The sequence below is a fragment of the Macrobrachium nipponense genome, chromosome 38, assembly GCF_015104395.2.
Source record: "Macrobrachium nipponense isolate FS-2020 chromosome 38, ASM1510439v2, whole genome shotgun sequence".
Classification (NCBI taxonomy): Eukaryota; Metazoa; Arthropoda; class Malacostraca; order Decapoda; family Palaemonidae; genus Macrobrachium; species Macrobrachium nipponense.
In genome coordinates, this window is record NC_061098.1 from 7,748,201 (window position 1) to 7,767,435 (window position 19,235).

General features: G+C 36.1%; 2 protein-coding genes across 2 annotated transcripts in view; both read right to left on the reverse strand.

The window, feature by feature from the left end:
• Window positions 1–9,901, reverse strand: part of LOC135209516 (uncharacterized) — a 90,811-nt gene extending 80,910 nt beyond the window's left edge. The window contains exon 1 of the mRNA XM_064242170.1: window positions 9,580–9,901. The gene's annotated coding sequence lies outside the window, so the exon portion shown is untranslated. The remainder of the gene's footprint in view (window positions 1–9,579) is intronic.
• A 383-nt stretch (window positions 9,902–10,284) lies between these two features.
• Window positions 10,285–19,235, reverse strand: part of LOC135209596 (cadherin-87A-like) — a 112,796-nt gene continuing 103,845 nt past the window's right edge. Inside the window, 6 exon segments of the mRNA XM_064242283.1 lie at window positions 10,285–12,587; window positions 13,174–13,392; window positions 14,175–14,337; window positions 15,094–15,127; window positions 15,130–15,194; window positions 18,704–18,828. Coding sequence (XP_064098353.1) covers window positions 12,417–12,587; window positions 13,174–13,392; window positions 14,175–14,337; window positions 15,094–15,127; window positions 15,130–15,194; window positions 18,704–18,828 — 777 coding nt within the window. The 3' untranslated portion in view covers window positions 10,285–12,416.

Genomic DNA, 19,235 nt, shown 5'->3' on the forward strand with positions numbered 1-19,235 from the left:
GTCTACAAACAATCGCACACTAATCTACTAACATAATTTCTGACCAATTTACTAACAATATCAGACCAATTTCCTTCCATAATTTCAACCCAATCTACTAACAATTTCAGACCAATTTCTTTCCATAATTTCAGACCAATTTCCTCCCATAATTTTAGATCAATCTACTTATTTTTTGACCACTTTCCTTCCATAATTTCAGACTAATCTACTTACATGATTTCAGTCAATTTCCTAACATAATTTCAGACCAATCTACTAACAATTTCAGACAAATTTACATACATAATTTCAGACCAATTTCCTTACATAATTTCAGACAATCTACTAACAATTTCAGACCGATTTAATTCCATAATTTCAAACCAATCTACTAACGATTTCAGATTAATCTATTTACATAATTTCAGACCAATCTACTAAACATTTCAGACCAATTTCCTTAAATAATTTCAAACCAATCTACTAAACATTTCAGACCAATTTCCTTCCATAATTTCGGACCAATCTACTTACAATCTCAGACCAACTACTTATATAATTTCAGACCAATCTACTTACAATCTCAGACCAACTACTTATATAATTTCAGACCAATCTACTTACAATCTCAGACCAACTACTTATATAGTTTCAGACCAATCTACTTACAATCTCAGACCAATTTCCTTACATAATTTCAAACCAATCTACTAACAATTTCAGACAAATTTCCTTACATAACTTCACACCAATCTACTAACAATTTTAGACAAATTTCGTTCCATAATTTCAGACCAATCTACTAACAATCTCAGACCAACTACTTATATAATTTCAGACTAATCCACTAACAATCTCAGACCAACTACTTACATAATTTCAGACCAATCTACTAACAATTTCAGACTAATCTACTAACAATCTCAGACCAACTACTTACATAATTTCAGACTAATCTTCAAACCTTAGCTCACTAGTATCATTCAGCGGATACGAAAACCCTCCTAAAGAACCAGGTTATCAAAGGTAATAACCTAATGGCAGGAAGGGGCAGCGGCCAAAATGGAATATATATATATATATTATATATATGGATAATATATATATATATATATATTATATATATATTAATATATAGGTTCTTTTAGGGATCGTCCAAACGTCGTATAATATTCAGGCTGGCTAGGCTTGATAAGGCACTGGTGACTAGAATTAAAGGGAGATAGCTTTGGTTATATATCTATCAATTTATCTATGCACGTTTTTCCTCTTTTATATCTATCAAGCTATCTGTCTATCACGTTCTTCAATTTTGTGTCTACCTATCAATGCACGCTCTTCCCCCTTATAGCTAGCTATAGTAGATTCACATCAACCGTGCATTTGATATCTAGGCCAGTCCCTTACGACGCTCCTGATTGGCTGTTGATACGCCAATCACACGGCTATACCTCAGGAGAGATGGAACATACATCATGCCTATGTGAAGTCTCGAGAGAAACTGAGAGTTTCCAGCCCTGCCATTGGCTTATCAACAGCCAATCAGGAGCGTCGTAAGGGACTGGCCTAGACATCAAATGCACGGTTGATGTGAATCTACTATAGCTATCTTTCTATGAGTGCATGTTCTCCCTTTTTATATCTATGCACGTTCTCTCATTTTACGATTATCTACTAAAATTCTATATAAATAAAGGATAAAGAATATAAGAATGATCCAAATTTCATTTCATTTCGAATCACAATACGCAACCACGCCTGCGCAGTGGGACTGTTTGTACGCATGCGCGAGCGATATATCTTTTTCCCCATCGCTTTCGACAAGATCAACAACACGCCCTACTATCTCCTTCTGAGGGATGACGGCTCCCTTTTCCTTCCCGCTATCATCATAAATTGTGCCCAGTCCTGAACCAATCCACACCACCACAATTTCCTCAAACTTTTTTTTTCTTATCACATTCTACCCAGATAATACGCAGCGTCTGAGGATGAAGTATTGTCAGGGATCGAGGAAGTGGGCCGGATGAGGTCAGAAAACTTGAAAATTGCTTTTTGGGGGGGAGGGAGGCTTAAAAATGACCTTTTTTGGGGTCTTACAATGACCTTTTTGGGGCTTAAAAACTGACCTTTTTTTTGGCCTTAAAAATTACCCTTTTTGGGCTTAAAAATTATCCATTTGGAGCTTAAAAATGTCCTTTTCGGGGCTTAAAATGACCTTTTTCTTTGGGGGGGGGGGGAATGTTGCCGTTTTCCTTGATCAGGCTTATGATTCAGTAGTACCGCTTGGCGAACCATTCCACATTTTAACTGTTGCCGCATAGAACTCCTGGCAAGTTGAGTTGCATTAAATCTGACAACAGAAAAGGATACAGTGTCTGCAGCCACGTCGCTTTCCAGCGGTGTTCGTCAATACGAGAGACGCACTCGAGAAGTCGCGTCTTCGATCAACCAAAGCCAAACCGCATGAACAAACCCGAAGGATACAGGATGGCGACGTGATCGACCGACGACATCACCTCATCAAGGAGACACTCAAAGGGCCTCCGGGAATCCTTCCCAGTATATTGCAACTCCACCCTAATGAGGATTGAATCAATGCCTTGGGCGGTATTAGTCAGATGATTAGCAAACACTGGACTACTTATGAACCATCAATATCCATTTATAAACAACATATATAAAGCAGATTATAATAATAGTAATAATAATAATAAAAACTGTTAAAAAGAATGGCAGAATTAAGCGAGTTGATTTTATATAGTTTCTTTCTATTTTTCTTACAATTCGCTTCTCAGGCTCAGCGATGTGCCTGAGTAACTAGCCAATATTCATATTGGGAATTTTCAAAAAATTATAAATGCTGAAGGTAATTTTTTTTTTTTTTTAATTTAGAACAGGATCTCAGGTCCAGGTCAAGCAGGGGTAGTCGTCAGTGCCATTCTTTTTGACAGCATTTGCCTAAAAGAATGTCTTCTACTAAAATAATATAAAACGGGAAGTTTCAGAAGTATGGAATATTTTACCTGCGTTTATTTATTTATTTTTTTTTTTTCTACCGGTCGGAAAATACATGGATATAGTAGATAAACAATTTATCATTTGAAACCTCTGAGTGTTTTCCAAACACATTCATTGCTAAGAAGTCTCTCTGATGTGGAGTCGATACCCAGCCAATTTCGTCATAATAGAGCCAATTAGAGGGCAATAGGTTGCTTAGAACATACCATCAATAAAAAGTGCAATGCCATAGAAAGACACCAGCATACAAATAAAACTGTGTGTATACTGTATAGAAGTACTTGCATAAATAATTGCATACATATATACATACATGGTATACATATCACGGATTTTCTTTGTAAATTTTGACACGTTTTCGCCGTTTCTATTCTGGTGCGCGAAAGCTCACCTGCCGTTTTATTACTCGTTTGGGATCGTTCTAATTTGAATGCTAACTGAGCACCATACACTCGAAGGATATGTCAAAACACGTTCCTAAAGGTGCACTCCGGGGAGAGGCAATAAACTGCGCAATAAATGCGGGCATAATCTGTCAATACATTACGCGAGAAGCAAGCGCATGCAATTTATCAATAAACTAGCAAAGAAATGCCTGCAATTTGTCAGCGTGATCTTTTACTTAAATCGCTGCTGGCCTTGGGCCAACGCTTTCAAAGAAAGTCGTTGAGCTTGATGGTGAAACAGGTTTGCCAGATTTGAGCGAAATGCCATGAATAAAATACTCGTTGCAAGATGGATGGATACCAGAATAGACGAGACAATGGTCTTTGGCATATTGACAATTCAACTACTGTCAAAAGCGAAAAAATTTAAGTATATCTTATCTTAACCAGATCACCGAGCTGATTTAACAGCTCTCCTAGGGCTGAGCCCGATGGATTAGATATTTTTTACGTGGCTAGGAACCAATTGGTTACTTTAGCGACGTGACCTACAGCTTATTGTGGGATCCGAACCACATTATAACGAGAAATGAATTTCAAATTACCAGCAATAAATTCTTCCGATTCCACGTTGGCAGGGTGGGGAATCGAACTCGCGACTACCGAATCGGTAGGCGAGGAAGTAGGTCAAATGGCTTGGTCTAATAATCTTCTAAAACTATACAACAAAATACCGCCAGAAGTGAAGATCACGCAAGAAAGCAAATAAAAAAAAAAGAATTAAAGACTCATATTCTGCAGGAGCTATGATACTGACGAGAAAACACTAAAAGACAATTATAAAATATAAGTACGACCTCATTTTAAAAACGCGCAAGGGTGCCTCGGAGAAGGAATCATCCCTGTGGAGTGCTGTACTATATAAAACCAAACAAATTGAGCAAAGTGAACCGTGGATGAGCCCCCATGCAGTAAACTTCCACGATATTGCAGCTCCATACGCTTACACTGAAGGCTTGCCAACATCATGTCGGACCCTTCCAAATCAGAACACTATTCACCTTCATGTTATGTGCACTCTCAAACTTCTTGGATGTTGCTAGTCCTTCCTTTCACCTTTTCTCGCTCTCTCTTTCTCTTTCCTCTTAACTTTCTTATCCTTTCTCCAACATTCTTGTAAATGATCGTCCCTTAGGTATCTTTCTCCCTTTTAATAACATTTTCCGTCTCATCTCTCCACCATTGTTTCATTTCACCCCTTCTGCCCTCTTCTGAGGGATAGGTCTTTCAAAAGTCTCAGGAGAGGTGGAACATACATCCTGCCTATGTGAACTCTCGAGGGAGACTGAGAGTTTCCAGTCCTGTGACTGGCTTATCATTAATAGCCAATCAAGAGCGTTGTAAGGGCCACTGGCCTATAGACATCAAATGCGCGGTTGATGTGAATCTACTATAGTGCCTCGGTGATCTAAGCAGTATATACCAGTGATATACTAGAGAGCTCTCTATATCTATGGTACATACACCAGTGATGCCGTTTTTTCTTCACAACATTGGCTTTAAGCAGTGTTACCATATGCAGTTCATCCTATCTTTTTTACTTTATTTATAATTTAATGGTTAGAATGCGTATTTCCTGATGTAGAATTATTTTCCGTGATGTTAGAAAACTACACGTCACTAGTTAAATATAAAGTATTTTTGACGAAGAAAATTAAAGGATTTCAATAAAATTCATTTGTATGAATAAGCAGGATATGTTTTATATCTTTATTTTCATAATAAAACATAAAAAAGCAAAGTGAAGAATTTTTTCCTTCAGTGCCGTGGCCTGTGGTCGGAAAAGCCACAGAGAGTTGCCAGATGTCACCAGAAAGCCACACTAATAGACGAAATTCCTCAAAACGGCAACCCTGACATACACTCATTTCTATATTGTGTGGACGACAAATCTTATTGATAGACGATATCCTTGACCCCCGAGGGGCTAGTTAGTACTACTATTATACACGGCTTCCCAACGAGTTTACACTGGACTTCCATATAAGGGTAAATACCGAACACCCTCTATGTATTCTCTGACCGTCGTTTTACCAGGCACAGGCCCACATTTAATGAAATGCAAACTCGCTTTCAGCAGTGATTGCTTGTTTACGCAGTGTGGAGGTATGGGGGATTTGGATCCCCTGCTTCAATTTGACGTTTCGTTTAATGGATCTGTCATAACCTCGGTTTTGGGAAAAAAAAAAAAAAAAAAAAAAAAAAAAAAAAAAAAAAAAAAAAAAAAGTTTGGTTAATGTAGGGATTCACGGACTGATGACGGATTTGCCTAATAAGTAGGAGCCCGCTGGGGCTGATCATCAAAACACAAACAAAAGACTGTTGTATAAATATCATAGAGATAACTGCGTCCATTAAAATATTAGTTCCAGAATACGACCGACGAAGACAATACCGCATCATCTTTCAACTCCTACAGACACTGAAAACATTTCACAAAGATCGGGAGCTTACCTTAAAAAATCACTCCCGTACAGCATAACAGCCTTTGCAGTTGTTAAAAAAAAAAAAACAAAAAAAAAAAAAAAAAAAAAAAAAAAAAAAAAAAAAAAAAAGTAAAACTATTTATTGACATGCAAATTTATTTATTTTGAATCACCACTCTGTTCTTTTGGCCACGTGTTAATTCTACGCAATTATAATTGCAGTCGATTCTCCTCTGGAATTGGTAGTTTTTACGCAATAAAATGACGCCCAACAACGCAGTTTGTCTCGATAAAAATACATTTTATTTTCCTTCAAATTCTAACGTATTAATATATCAGAAAAAATTGGGGCAAGTTCTGCTACATGTTTAGTTATTACTAAGAATCTGAGAATACCCATTTGACCTTAGTTCTTACGACATAGGTAGGCCTAACAAGTGTGGGAATATAGCGGGGGGTGGGTGGGGGGGGGGGGGGGGGGGGGGGGGGGGGGGGGGGGGGGGCCGGGGAGACGGTTAATGGAGGCTAAGTCACGAGGCTCCAGGCTGAATTAAATAAGGTAAAGCTATATTAGTCTACTGAAAGTTTCACATGAAGTGGTAATGTTGAGAATCCAATGTTTTTTTTTTTTTTTGCATTTTCTAATACTATAGAATATAATATTAAAAACTGCAGGGTGACACTCTGTCACCTTTGGGGAAAATTATCTATGCACTAAGTAAGTTTGAAGTATTAACGCGACAAAAAATCTGTTCAAGTTTATACTTCCGCGTGACATTTTTATTATTCTCTTCTTTCTAACAGATAAATAGTTTTATTAATTGTTATTTGGAAAAAATACATGGCCATAATTGAGAAGAAAATGACTAATATTCAGAAAAAAGCATTGTGAAAAATCCATTAAAGATATATTAATAGTTATCATTATCACACTGCACAAACTGTGATAGATTGTTACTGCATTTTGCTATCATTTAAAATGTTTCTAAGAATAGCCTTTTCTTCATTTATTTTCTTCTTCTTTTTCACTTCTATCTTTCATCAGTTTAGCGAATCGGTTCAAACACTCGACTGAACTTTCACATTGACAAAACAATGTTCTACATCCTACAGATGCCTTCACGCAACTGCTATTTTCACTTCCACATACATTCCCTTCAATGGCACAAGAACACTTAATAAGCTGCAGAAAATATTCTGGTGCACATGATACTCCTTTGGGTGAGGTAACTGGCACTAGAAAAGTATGATTAGGGTCAAATTCCCACCCATAGTCAGTCGGGTCCATAAGGGATGGATTGGCTTCATCAGCACATTTCCATCGGGCAGCCTGTAGTAGGTGACACCGGTGAACATGGTATGTAAATGCGGCTGCTGTTGGAAGCAGTGTCTTTAACTGGGGAGCTCCTACAATTTTATTGGCTTTTGACACTAGGTCGTAGCAGCGTGATATAAATGCAGTTGCTTATAGTATTACATCCGACAAATTCGATGTCATTGTGATGTTGTGTCACAAGCAGATGAAGCATGTGCTGCTAAAATATTTGAAACTATGGGGCGGTGTTTTCTAACATTAGCTTTCATGTTGATTTGACTACGTCCCCCAGAAGTCGCTTCCATTTACAATATTGGAAGCAATAGTTTTTACAGCTGTTTGAACATCATCATTCTCGTCAACTCTTGACAGCTTTATGGGACGACTTGCAGATGATTCATGAATAATAATACTAGCGTAACTATAAGCAGGCAGCACTATGTACTCGTTTTCTAAAATATTCATAATGGTGTTCATAAACTAACGACGCTTGAGCTTTCCACCACGGGCAATATAAACTTGATGAAGATTAACTGAATTCATTATCTGGGAATAGTCTTTTTTTCATTTCAGTTATGCAAGCTTGTAGTGCAGGAGTATTATCCGTCAGTCATATCTGAAGAAGAGCTCTCTGTTTTATAGTAATTAGGTTTAACAAACGTTTGATAGCATTTTTGGCGGTGTCGTCGATCTGAAGATCTGCTGTTGCTCCACTTGGTCAAAGTTCTGCTCTAGAGCCCCACTGATCATTAGGCAATTGACGAACATTTGATATACGTAGCTTCTTTAAAAGATTGATGTGTATCACCGTGACCTGATGTTCGGCATTATGATGCCTTGTCACACCTTTCAGGATGGCGCGGATTAGGTGTAACTGGACAGTCATTTACGCAAAATATACAACGTTCTTTAAGTATGAATTGCCTTGATTCTCTTCTTTTCTTTATCTTAGGGGAAGTTGGGGGTAATGGGTGATTGCTTCTATGTTTCTTTAAGTATCGGGCGATATGCAGAGAAGATGTATGAGTTGATATAGTCTTTGTGAGATTCCACTGTTGTATCTGGATCCAAGCTGTGATACAATTCACCACCTCTCTTTTTACTTGCTTTGCTCATTCTATTTGTCGATATTCCTTAATATGAGCTGAAGTGCCTTTACAAAAGGGATGATCTTTAAAAATACAATCGTTCATCCTGGAACAGAATTGTATTTTTCTCTGAAATTTGTTGGTCATGAAAAATCGAATGGTGATAATTCACTAGCTGATATACTAAAGTTATAAAAGAGAAAGGTGTACAAATGTAGCCTATATCAGCGATATATTTAACAATATGCTAATATTTAAACTAAAGAACAAACAGCTGATAATTCATAAAAGCCTGATAAACCAACCTTTATCTAAAGTTCTTAACAGTAATCCTTATACTACAAATAAGTGTCTTCATAAATTTCACCTTATCTTAAAATCTGAAATAGAAAAATTATAATTTGTAGTTCTATGAAAAATTATAATTTGTAGTTCTATGAATGACTGAATTCATAATTAAAATTTCTAACGCATATAAAACACATTCCGAATGCTTATGAGCTATCTGGAAAACAAATTTCATAAGAAAACAATTAAATGACATTAGAGCCAATCTGAAAATTATGCCAAAACAAATTATTTTATTATCGGTCGTTTAAAAAAATTCCCCAGTGTGACAAGGTGTCACCCGGCATTTCCTGCTTCTCCAGACCCTAATGGTTTGGAAACTCTGGAAAAACATTAGTTTCTCACCATTACCCATTCAAGTGAAATTTTGCCCTTTTTTTCAGTAGACTCTATATTTGTGAAATATAAAAAGCATATTATTATTAAGTTCAGTCAAAGACTTTACAGACTTATCGTAGCAGTTACCAATCCAAAACCTGACCGGACTTGCTACTTTGCCTAAATTATTCATTAACGTAGCCCATTATGATGCAAAATAAATAAATAAATTACCCTCGTAAACAATAGGAAATTTAACAGTAAAACTAATCAAGATTAAAAAAAAAACCACCCTCGTAACAATAGGAAATTTAACAGTAAAAATAATCAAGATTTAACACACACAAAAAAACACCCTCGTAAACAATAGGATATTTAACACTGAAAATAAACATGATCTTTAAAAAAATCACCCTCGTAAACAATAGGAAATTCAACACTAAAATTAAACATGCTAAAACAATTTCGCCCTCGTAAACAATAGGATATTTAACACTGAAAATACAAAAATTCTTACAAATTCACCCTCGTAAACAACAGGAAAATTGCCACTAAAACTAACCAAGATTTTTAAAAAATCACCCTCGTAAACAATCTGAGAATTGATACTAAAACCAAATACGATCTTACCGTACCTTTAAGTTCCATTTTAAGCACATTCCAGTTTCTTTCGGCAGTTTAAAAAAAATGCAATTTAAATAGTCCCGTGGAAAATTTGTTTAAAAGTCTTCAAGGAATCGATTAGTGACGGGAACGAGGAACGCCGAAATGCACAACTACCTTCCACGACACTCAAGCAACTACTGAGGAGGCCTTCCATGATGGGAATCGTCCACCTCCCAAGTCCTGACACGCATGATCGCACAGCGCTCACTTTTCCTGCCTCCTTGTATTGCTGCACAGATGCTGTTTTCCCATGTTTTCCAATAGCGTTACGTAGATTATGTGAGAACATTCTTATGCCCTTCATTTGTTTCCGGATAATGGCTTTCGCTGACTTGGTAAAATGTACAAAAAACAACTTCGAATCGTTGTGCAGTTTTCCCGAGTACTGTTCGATGCACTTTTGTCATTACTATGAGAGACTTACTAACATGTCTATGAAGACTTCCAGGAGATTTTGGTGAAATAATCTAATTTTTTATACTAAACTACGAATAAAAGAATAAACTTTTGGAGGAACGGTAGCGACTATATCCTAAAAATAAACCGCCTACACCTGTCGTTAGGTCTAATTGTACCGTTCCTCGTTTACGTCTAAACAGCGGCGTTCGTTTAGGATTACTATTGCTCTCCCTTATCACTTGCAAGGATATTCTTCAATCAAAATAAAAAAACAGTAATTTAAGAACATTTATTTCTCTGTTAATTTCGTTAAGTACAATTTCATATATGAAATATACAAGGCATCTATAAAAGAAAAATAAGGCACATTTACATGGCTACAACAGAAAAGGAACACCTCTGCTAACGCGTTTGGCTGCATTTTCCAAATAGGCTAACGTGACTAAAAATACTTTTAATTTGCTGAAAATTTTTGGTTATTCTGACGAAATGATAAACAAAAGTCACGCAGTTAGCAAAAGGTTGATGATTTCATAAAAAATAAGACCGGATCATGAAAACTGATCCGGCAACTCTTGTAATAAAAATCAGAGAAAGGCGATATTCTATATAATGGTAAACAGTTCATATTTACATGATCGCAATCAAGTGTATTCACTCTCCACCTTCGATCAAATACTGATGTGTCCAAGACAACGAACTTCTGACGTTGTGGGTCTACGAGACACGGTCTAACAAACATGGCTCCTTGGTTTATCTTGACGACGCGTCGCCGTAACAGATACAAATCTTCGTAACACTGAACACTCAACTACGCTCGAAACCCGAGGTGTTAATAGCCAAAGAAGATAAGTACAATGATTATTTACAAAATGACCAGGAGGGGGGGAGGGTGGGGGGGATGAAACGATGATTAGTGAACTATAAGACAGACCTAACCTAACTTGAAGAAGTCGTTGGTTTTTATAAATAGCGATCGATCTGATCTCGGTCTACTTGACCTCAGTAATGCAATGGAGCAAGCCTGTGGCAAGAGTAATATGCACTGTTGGCTTGTAAATGAAGCTGAAATATATCTATCAGCTGAGAGCTGACAGCGAGTCAGCTTCTATAGATAGGTAGTGAAAGTTCACAGAAAAATGTTGTCCGCTAAGGAAGGCGAAACTACGATTTGTGATCTTATTTAACCTTCTAGTGAGTTGACACAGAAACAATACTCATAAATCCTTACATGGTAGATATCAACAACCTGAGATAAGGGTGTTTGGAGCGTACTAAAGGGCTCTCTGGTTTAAAAAGCTTCTGTACAGTATTGAGCTTTCTACATTTCTCAAAGAAGCAGCTGACCAACAAGATGGGGATCAAAATGAGTGAATGAAAGGTATACAAATGTAAAATATTAAAACAAACGTTACACTGACTTGGCAATGAACCTAAAGGATACTGCTAAACAGGACAATTAGGACTACATTTCAGGAAATGTGGTAAATGCATTTTTCTTAGGGCACGGTTCAGTAAGGCACTATTTTGCGTTTAAGAGTTAATTAGAACGCTTAATCAGTGTTTTGTTTTTCACGTGTGTCGAAACATGAATCTCTGTAAATGAATCATAAAAGTCGCAATTAGTCAAGTATATGATAGCTAAGGCAGAATAAAATAGCTTCAAATATTCTTAGAGCAGAGCAAAAAGTGTAGAATGTTTTAAATAAATTCAGTCAACACACTACTGTTTTATATATAAAAAAACATATACATATATTTTTTACACTTTACAAAAATAAAAATACTGATGTTTGGAAGATTATGTTTGGAATAAACGCATAAACCCGCTTATTATATTATTAGAAAAAGCCATGGAGTTTTTTTTGGAGACTTAGGTAAAGAAATTATAACAATAACAGTGGTTTGATGATCCAAATGGCCAGGCAACTTAAATAAGACTTTTGATGCACTGTAGACTTATAGCAGGTCTTTTTCATGGAATGAATCTTACTAGACTGATGCTTTTAAATAAATTTTTAATACATATGAATCATATAGTCTCAATCTTTCTTTAATCACAACATCTGGTTTTATTATTAACTGATTCTTAAGCTGGTCACCAATTCTACAAAAAACAGGATTACAGGCCTTCAACGACAGACCTATATACCAGTAATATAAAACCATCAATTTTTTTTTTTATCTGTTAACCACATTAGACGCAGTTTTCCGTCACATTCATTCACAAAACGTCACTGTGCGAGAAATAGTACTACACTTTTCTTGATGTGACTGGCAACTAATGCGATAAATGTTACTGAACTGGATGCCATAATCCTCCATTCGTTGAAGCAGTAACACTGTCACTAACGCCAGTTATCTAACTGACAACAGCCTTGAGTTCTAGTGTTGCCTCTGTCAGACTCTAGATAAGTTCAGCGACCAACACTGGTTCCCCTTGAGCATTGAGAGTGATATTCCTTGGCATCTGAGAATGAACAGCGAAAGGCTCATCCGGTAGAGGGCGGTTGGCTATGTCCGGTGGCTGGAATGTGGATCCAGTGAAGGAAGTCCTTAGCTCGTGGTACTCGCTATTCTGTGAATGGAGACAAAATGATTGTTACTGGGAGAGCTAAAGGTGTGTTTGGAAATAGTAATGATACACGCTACAACGGTTAGGAAATGGCTTGGAATGAAATATAACATTTAGGCCATAGGCCTAGTGCTGGGATTTATGACGTTATTCAATGCTGAAAGGGAAATTGAGGGTAAAGTGGTTCTACTGGTGTAACAGGAGTGAAATTTCACTGTCTTACTAAAAAACGATTGTTAGGAGAGGGAGAACAGTAAGATGGAAGAAAGAGAATACGAACGGTGGTACAGTCAAAGGAATGAAAGCGGTTGCACCTAAGGGCAGAAGGGGCGCTGCAAAGAACCTAAAGTAATGCTTACGGTAGGCCACGTGAGGTGTACTGACGCACTACCCTCCTCCGGAGAATGAAATAGCTATGATTAACTTGACAGTCTAGCATAAACATTCATTCTTATCTTGGACTTTGCCTCGTAACAAATTATAGGCCTATCTGATTAGAGTTTAATATCAAATGTGATGCTAATGACTTAAAGACAGCATTTCTTGCTTTATCAAAGCCTGTCATATTTAAATCTACCAGCTCGCTTACGAGGTTCATCGGCGATCGAGGCGTCTCTATGCCAGGAACTTTAGGACCCTGAGCTGAGGCCGGACGGCGCAAGTGATCGAGCGTTGCGTAGTCATTACTCTCGCCAGGTTCCTCCCCCAAGGTGAGCGTCCCTTGCTGTAAACCTCTCAGCTGTAGAGACCTGAGCGTTCCTCCGTGAGATTTCTGGATGGTTGCGTAGGTGTTGCTCTGTCCGTCCATCTGAAACGAACAAGGTTCACAACTCAGTATAATAAATTCGTTGACCAATGAATTACAACTTGAAGAAGGCGGGAAATATTTGTTAATATTAAATCAAGGGCTGTGACCAGTGAAGGGGTATTAATTACTTTAAAAAAATAGAAAGCTCTGAGCTGAATTAAAGTAGAATTTGGAATTTATATTTATAGATATTCTTTTATATATATCTAACCCTTACATTTCGAGGCTAAACTCCTTCCGTGTATTCGTTTATGATCTTAAATATTAATATATAACAACCTAAATGTTTTAGAGCAAATCAGCACATTAAGTATAAAGGGAGATCCAAATTATATTCTAATAATTCTCCTAAGAGCATTTCATGTTCCTTTTATAACAGAATACAGCTCAGCCGTCTCCCTCAGGTGTACAGAGGGAGTGTATATATAGGCTACCAAACAATACAGTATCTATAAGCAGCATTTATAACTTGCAGCTCAGGGCTATTATGCCTCTTTCAATGTGGAGGCCGATGGGATAAATGCCCTTACCTAGTCCAAGCCGGATACAAAAAGAACCAGAGAGAGAGAGAGAGAGACTCGAATCTCGGAATGTGTAATAATAATTCCAGGCATTCGGGACTACAGAAGCAAGGAAAAAGTGCCAAGGCGTAGTAGACGAAGCAAAAATGAATAACTAAATAAATAAGAAAGACTTAGTGGAATAACATAGCCCGGATTCCTACCAGAGAAAACAAGCAAAATAAGAGAAGGGATGGCTTCACAGGTGCCACGCAGTCTCACCTGAGAGAGATCTATGCTACTGGCCCTCCGCTCAGGGCTCCACTCAGCGTCCACGGTCACGCTGGGCACCTGACCCGGGTTGACCTGACCGTTGACCTGGGTCGTGTCGAATTCGCTCATGACCTGCATCGTCAGTTCCTGTTCCTCGTACATCTTCAGTTTCCTGAGGGGTACAATTCCTTCGTCAATTGTGGATTTTTTTTTTCTAGGTCCTTACGGGCTGTGCTCTGTGAGCAAGAGCCCGTGCTGGTATAATTATAGCCAGCTCAGTCAAAAACAACGGGAGAATTTTGTTTTATTTGAATGATTAAGGGTTAATGAGAGGGTCCTTGTCATAATGCGCACTTCTGTAGCTGTAGAATAACTTATATTTGAAGTATAGAAATGACTGTATGATTTAAGTCAGGATTTTTAATCTGAAAAGCATTTGAATATTAAAATACTTAACGAAATTTCAAATGTTTATATTGATATTCAATTAAAACTTGCAATTATACTTATTATTTTCATTTTTGTAAAATAAAATATGAGAATACCGACCATTACTACTATTTTAACTCGGGCGACTAGAAAAAAAAAATTACGATCCACCCAGAGACGATTTTCCGTCTGGCCAAAAAAAAAAAAAAAATTGAAAACAATAACTTACAGATCCACCCATAGAGGATTTTCCATCTGGCGACCTAAAATAAATAAATAAGAAAAAACTACTACTGATCCACCCAGAGACGAATTTCCATGTGGCTAAAAAAAAAAAAATGAAAACAATAACTTTCTGATCCACCCACAGAAGATTTTCCATCTGGCGACCTAAAATAAATAATAAAAAAAAATAACTACAACTACTACTGATCCACCCAGAGACGAATTTCCATCTGGCTAAAAAAAAAAAAAAATAAAAAGAAAAACAATAACTTACTGATCCACCCACAGAGGATTTTCCGTCGTGTTCAGCCGAGGTCCTCATCTATATTCCGCTTGATGAGGTGTTCGCTGGAGCGACTCGAGGGAGTCATCACCCTGACGAAGGGAGGAGGGAGAAATAAATAAATAATAAGAGGAATAAGATTGAAAAATGCCCGAGGGGCGCCGCTGCTGCTTCTGCTATGGGTACTTCGTATGGAGACGAAGACCTTTGGCCACATTGTGTGTGTATAAATATATATATATATATATATATATATATATATATTATATATATATATATATATATCAATATATATATATATATATATATATATATATATATATATATATATATATGTAAGTATGTATGTTCATATTCCATTGGACTCCAGTTCATGTTTCGTTGTTCATATTATTGAGAAATTGTTTACTCTACTTCTTTGAATTGTTTGAGTTATTCAAATTCTTTTTTTTTTCAGCATGTTATGTTCAAAATTTATTTGGTTCAAGTTTGTTACTTTACCTCTTACATGCTTCAGGGATTGATTCCCCCACCCCTCCTCTCTCTCTCTCTCTTCTCTCTCTCTCTCGACTCTCTCTCTCTCTCTCTGTATATATATATATATATATATATATATATATATATATATATATATATATATATATATATATATATATAAAGGTTTTGGCCACGAAAGAAAAAATGAAAAACGAGATAGCCAAGCACTTTCGGTCTAGTGCGACCCTTTACTCAGGCACAACTGATCGTACAGAGGAAAAATATAGCCAAAGTAGGCTTAATATCCAAACTGACATTACAAGATTAGCAATAAGGTCGATTTCACTCTACAGAAACGAGGAAACGCCTGAGGGCAGGATAAGCCATTTTTAAGCAGCCACACCTTGGAGGAGCACACACGTGGTCAACAGATGATTCGTCTAGAAAACAATACATTTTGAAAAAACAAGGAGGCATATACAACTTATTACCATAAAATTTACAAAAATGTTCCCCCCAAAAATTAGTGAAAAGACGAAAAAAGGATATAAATATATCGAGCAAGAGAGAGAGAGAGAGAGAGAGAGAGAGAGAGAGAGAGAGAGAGAGAGATATAATAACTATATACATGTGGGATTAATTAATTAGTAGCTCATTTATTTTAAGGTCCTTCATAAACATTTTACGAATATACAGGTCCAAATGGCACAATCGCAGACTAAGATTTAGGTTGATTTTATTAGTGATTATATAATTGCTGATTCCAGTAAATTTCTTGAAACATAATCATTAGATCTAGCAATTACAGAAATACCACCCCAATTGATACAATGAGATTTTTCACTCAGATGGATAAACAGTGTATTTGAAGTCTGGCCTGTTCTAACTGAATACATATGCTGCTTAATACGTACTCATAAATTTTTACTTGACTATCCAACGTAAAAAGATGGGGAATCCTTACAAAGAATTTTGTAAATAATGATGTTATTTGTTACTGGACTATTCTTAATTAGCATATCTTTAATGGTATTGTTATAAGAGAACACTACATTAACATTAAACGATTTAAATATTGATTTTATGGTTTCAAATCCACGAAAGTAAGGCAAGCTAAGTACATTTTTTGGCATTTCTTTTTCATTACTAGAAACACTAAAACTTTTTGTGAGCTTTTTGATAACATAAATCAATTATATGAGGTGGGTAGTAGAGATCGTTTCCTATCTTTTTTATGTATTCTATTTCTTGGTCGTCAAGATATTGTAGACTTGTGATACGCAAAGCACATAAAGAACATAGAAGAAAAAATGGAAATTTTAATATTAAGAGGGTGGCCAGAATAAAAAATGTACATGTGTTAAATTATTTGTGGGTTTTCTATAAGTACTGAATTTACATTGGAAAGATTCTCTATGTATTAATACATCTAGGAAAGGGATAACATTTTTATTTTCAATTTCAACAGTGAATTTTATGGATGGCACTAAATGATGTAAATGATTTATTGTCTAAATTGAATAATTTAGTGCCATCCATAAAATTCACTGTTGAAATTGAAAATAAAAATGTTATCCCTTTCCTAGATGTATTAATACATAGAGAATCTTTCCAATGTAAATTCAGTATTTATAGAAAACCCACAAATAATTTAACATATGTACATTTTTATTCTGGCCACCATCTTAATATAAAAATTTTAATTTTTTCTTCTATGTTCTTATGTGCTTTGCGTATCACGAATCCACAATATCTTGACCAAGAGATAGAATACATAATAAAGATAGGAAACGTTCTCTGCTATCCTCCTCATATAATTGATTTATGTTATTAAAAAGCTCACAAATAGTATTTTTATAGTGTTTCTAGTAATGAAAAAGAAATGCCTAAAAATGTACTTAGCTTGCCTTACTTTCGTGGATTTGAAACCATAAAATCAATATTTAAATCGTTTAATGTTAATGTAGTGTTCTCTTATAACAATACCATTAAAGATATGCTAATTAAGAATAGTCCAGTAACAAATAACATCATTATTTACAAAATTCCTTGAACGGATTGCCCATCTTTTTACGTTGGACAGTCAAATAAAAACAGGCCAGACTTCAAATGCACTGTTTATCCATCTGAGTGAAATATCTCATTGTATTAATTGGGGTGATATCTCTGTAATTGCTAGATCTAATGATTATGTTTAAAAGAAATTTACTGGAATCAGCAATTATATAATCACTAATAAAAACAACCTAAATCTTAGTCTGCGATTGTGCCATTTGGACCTGTATATTTGTAAAATGTTTATGAAGGACCTTAAAATAAATGAGCTACTAATTAATTAGTCCCACATGTATAAGTTATTATTTCTCTCTCTCTCTCTCTCTCGTCTCTCGTCTCTCTCTCCTCTCTCTCTCTCTCTCTCTCTCTCTCTCTCTCTCTCTCTCTCGCTCGATATATTTATAGCCTTTCTTCGTCTTTTCACTCATTTTTTGGGGGGAACACTTTTGTAAATTTCATGGTAATAAGTTGTATATGCCTCCTTGTTTTTTCAAAATGTATTGTTTTCTGGACGAATCATCTGTTGACCACGTGTGGGCTCCTCCAAGGTGTGGCTGCTTAAAAATCGCTTATCCTGCCCTCAGGCATTTCCTCGTTTCTGTAGAGTGAAATCGACCTTATTGCTAATCTTGTAGTGTCAGTTTGGATATTAAGCCTACTTTGGCTATGTTTTTCCTCTGTACGATCAGTTGTGCCTGAGTAAAGGGTCGCACTAGACCGAAAGTGCTTGGCTATCTCGCTTTTCATATTTTCTTTCGTGTAAAAACCTTTACTTATACATAGCATCACGTTTTATATACTTCGTGATCAAGTTATTCATATATAATATATATATATATATATATATATATATATATATATATATATACTGTGTGTATATATATATATATATATTATATATACATAAATATATATATATATATATATATATATATATATATATTATATATATATATATATATATATATACAAAACTATTACCACAACAACCTTCTCTCTCAAATCACAATAATAACGAAAACAACAACAACAGCAATACATAAACAACGACAACCCAAGCCCCACCCACCAGTATCGCAGGCAGCAACAGACGACCACGAAGGAGACGAAGCCGATGAAGAGGACGACCATGAGGGCGATCAACCCCGCCAGGCGGGCGTCCACCTCGTCCTCCATCGCCGCTATGGTGGCTGGCTGCAGGGGGGCGTCACAAAGCAAAGGGCGTGAGTATAAAGGTGTCAATGAAAGACGTGAGCAAGAGGTACTATTAATGAAAGGTATGAATATTAGACATACATAAAAGGAATAAAAATTGATAAATAAAAGGCATGAAAAAATGATAAACAAAAGGCATAAAAACACGACATAAATAGAGGACGTATACGAAAGGCATAAATAAAAGGTATGAACCTAAGGCATAAATAAAAGGCATGAACCTAAGGCATAAATAAAAGGCATGAACCTAAGGCATAAATAAAAGGCATGAACCTAAGGCATAAATAAAAGGTATGAACCTAAGGCATAAATACACGACTTGAATACAGGGCGCACAAGAATGGCGTACATAAAAGGCATGAACGAAAGAAGGTATTAATAAAAGT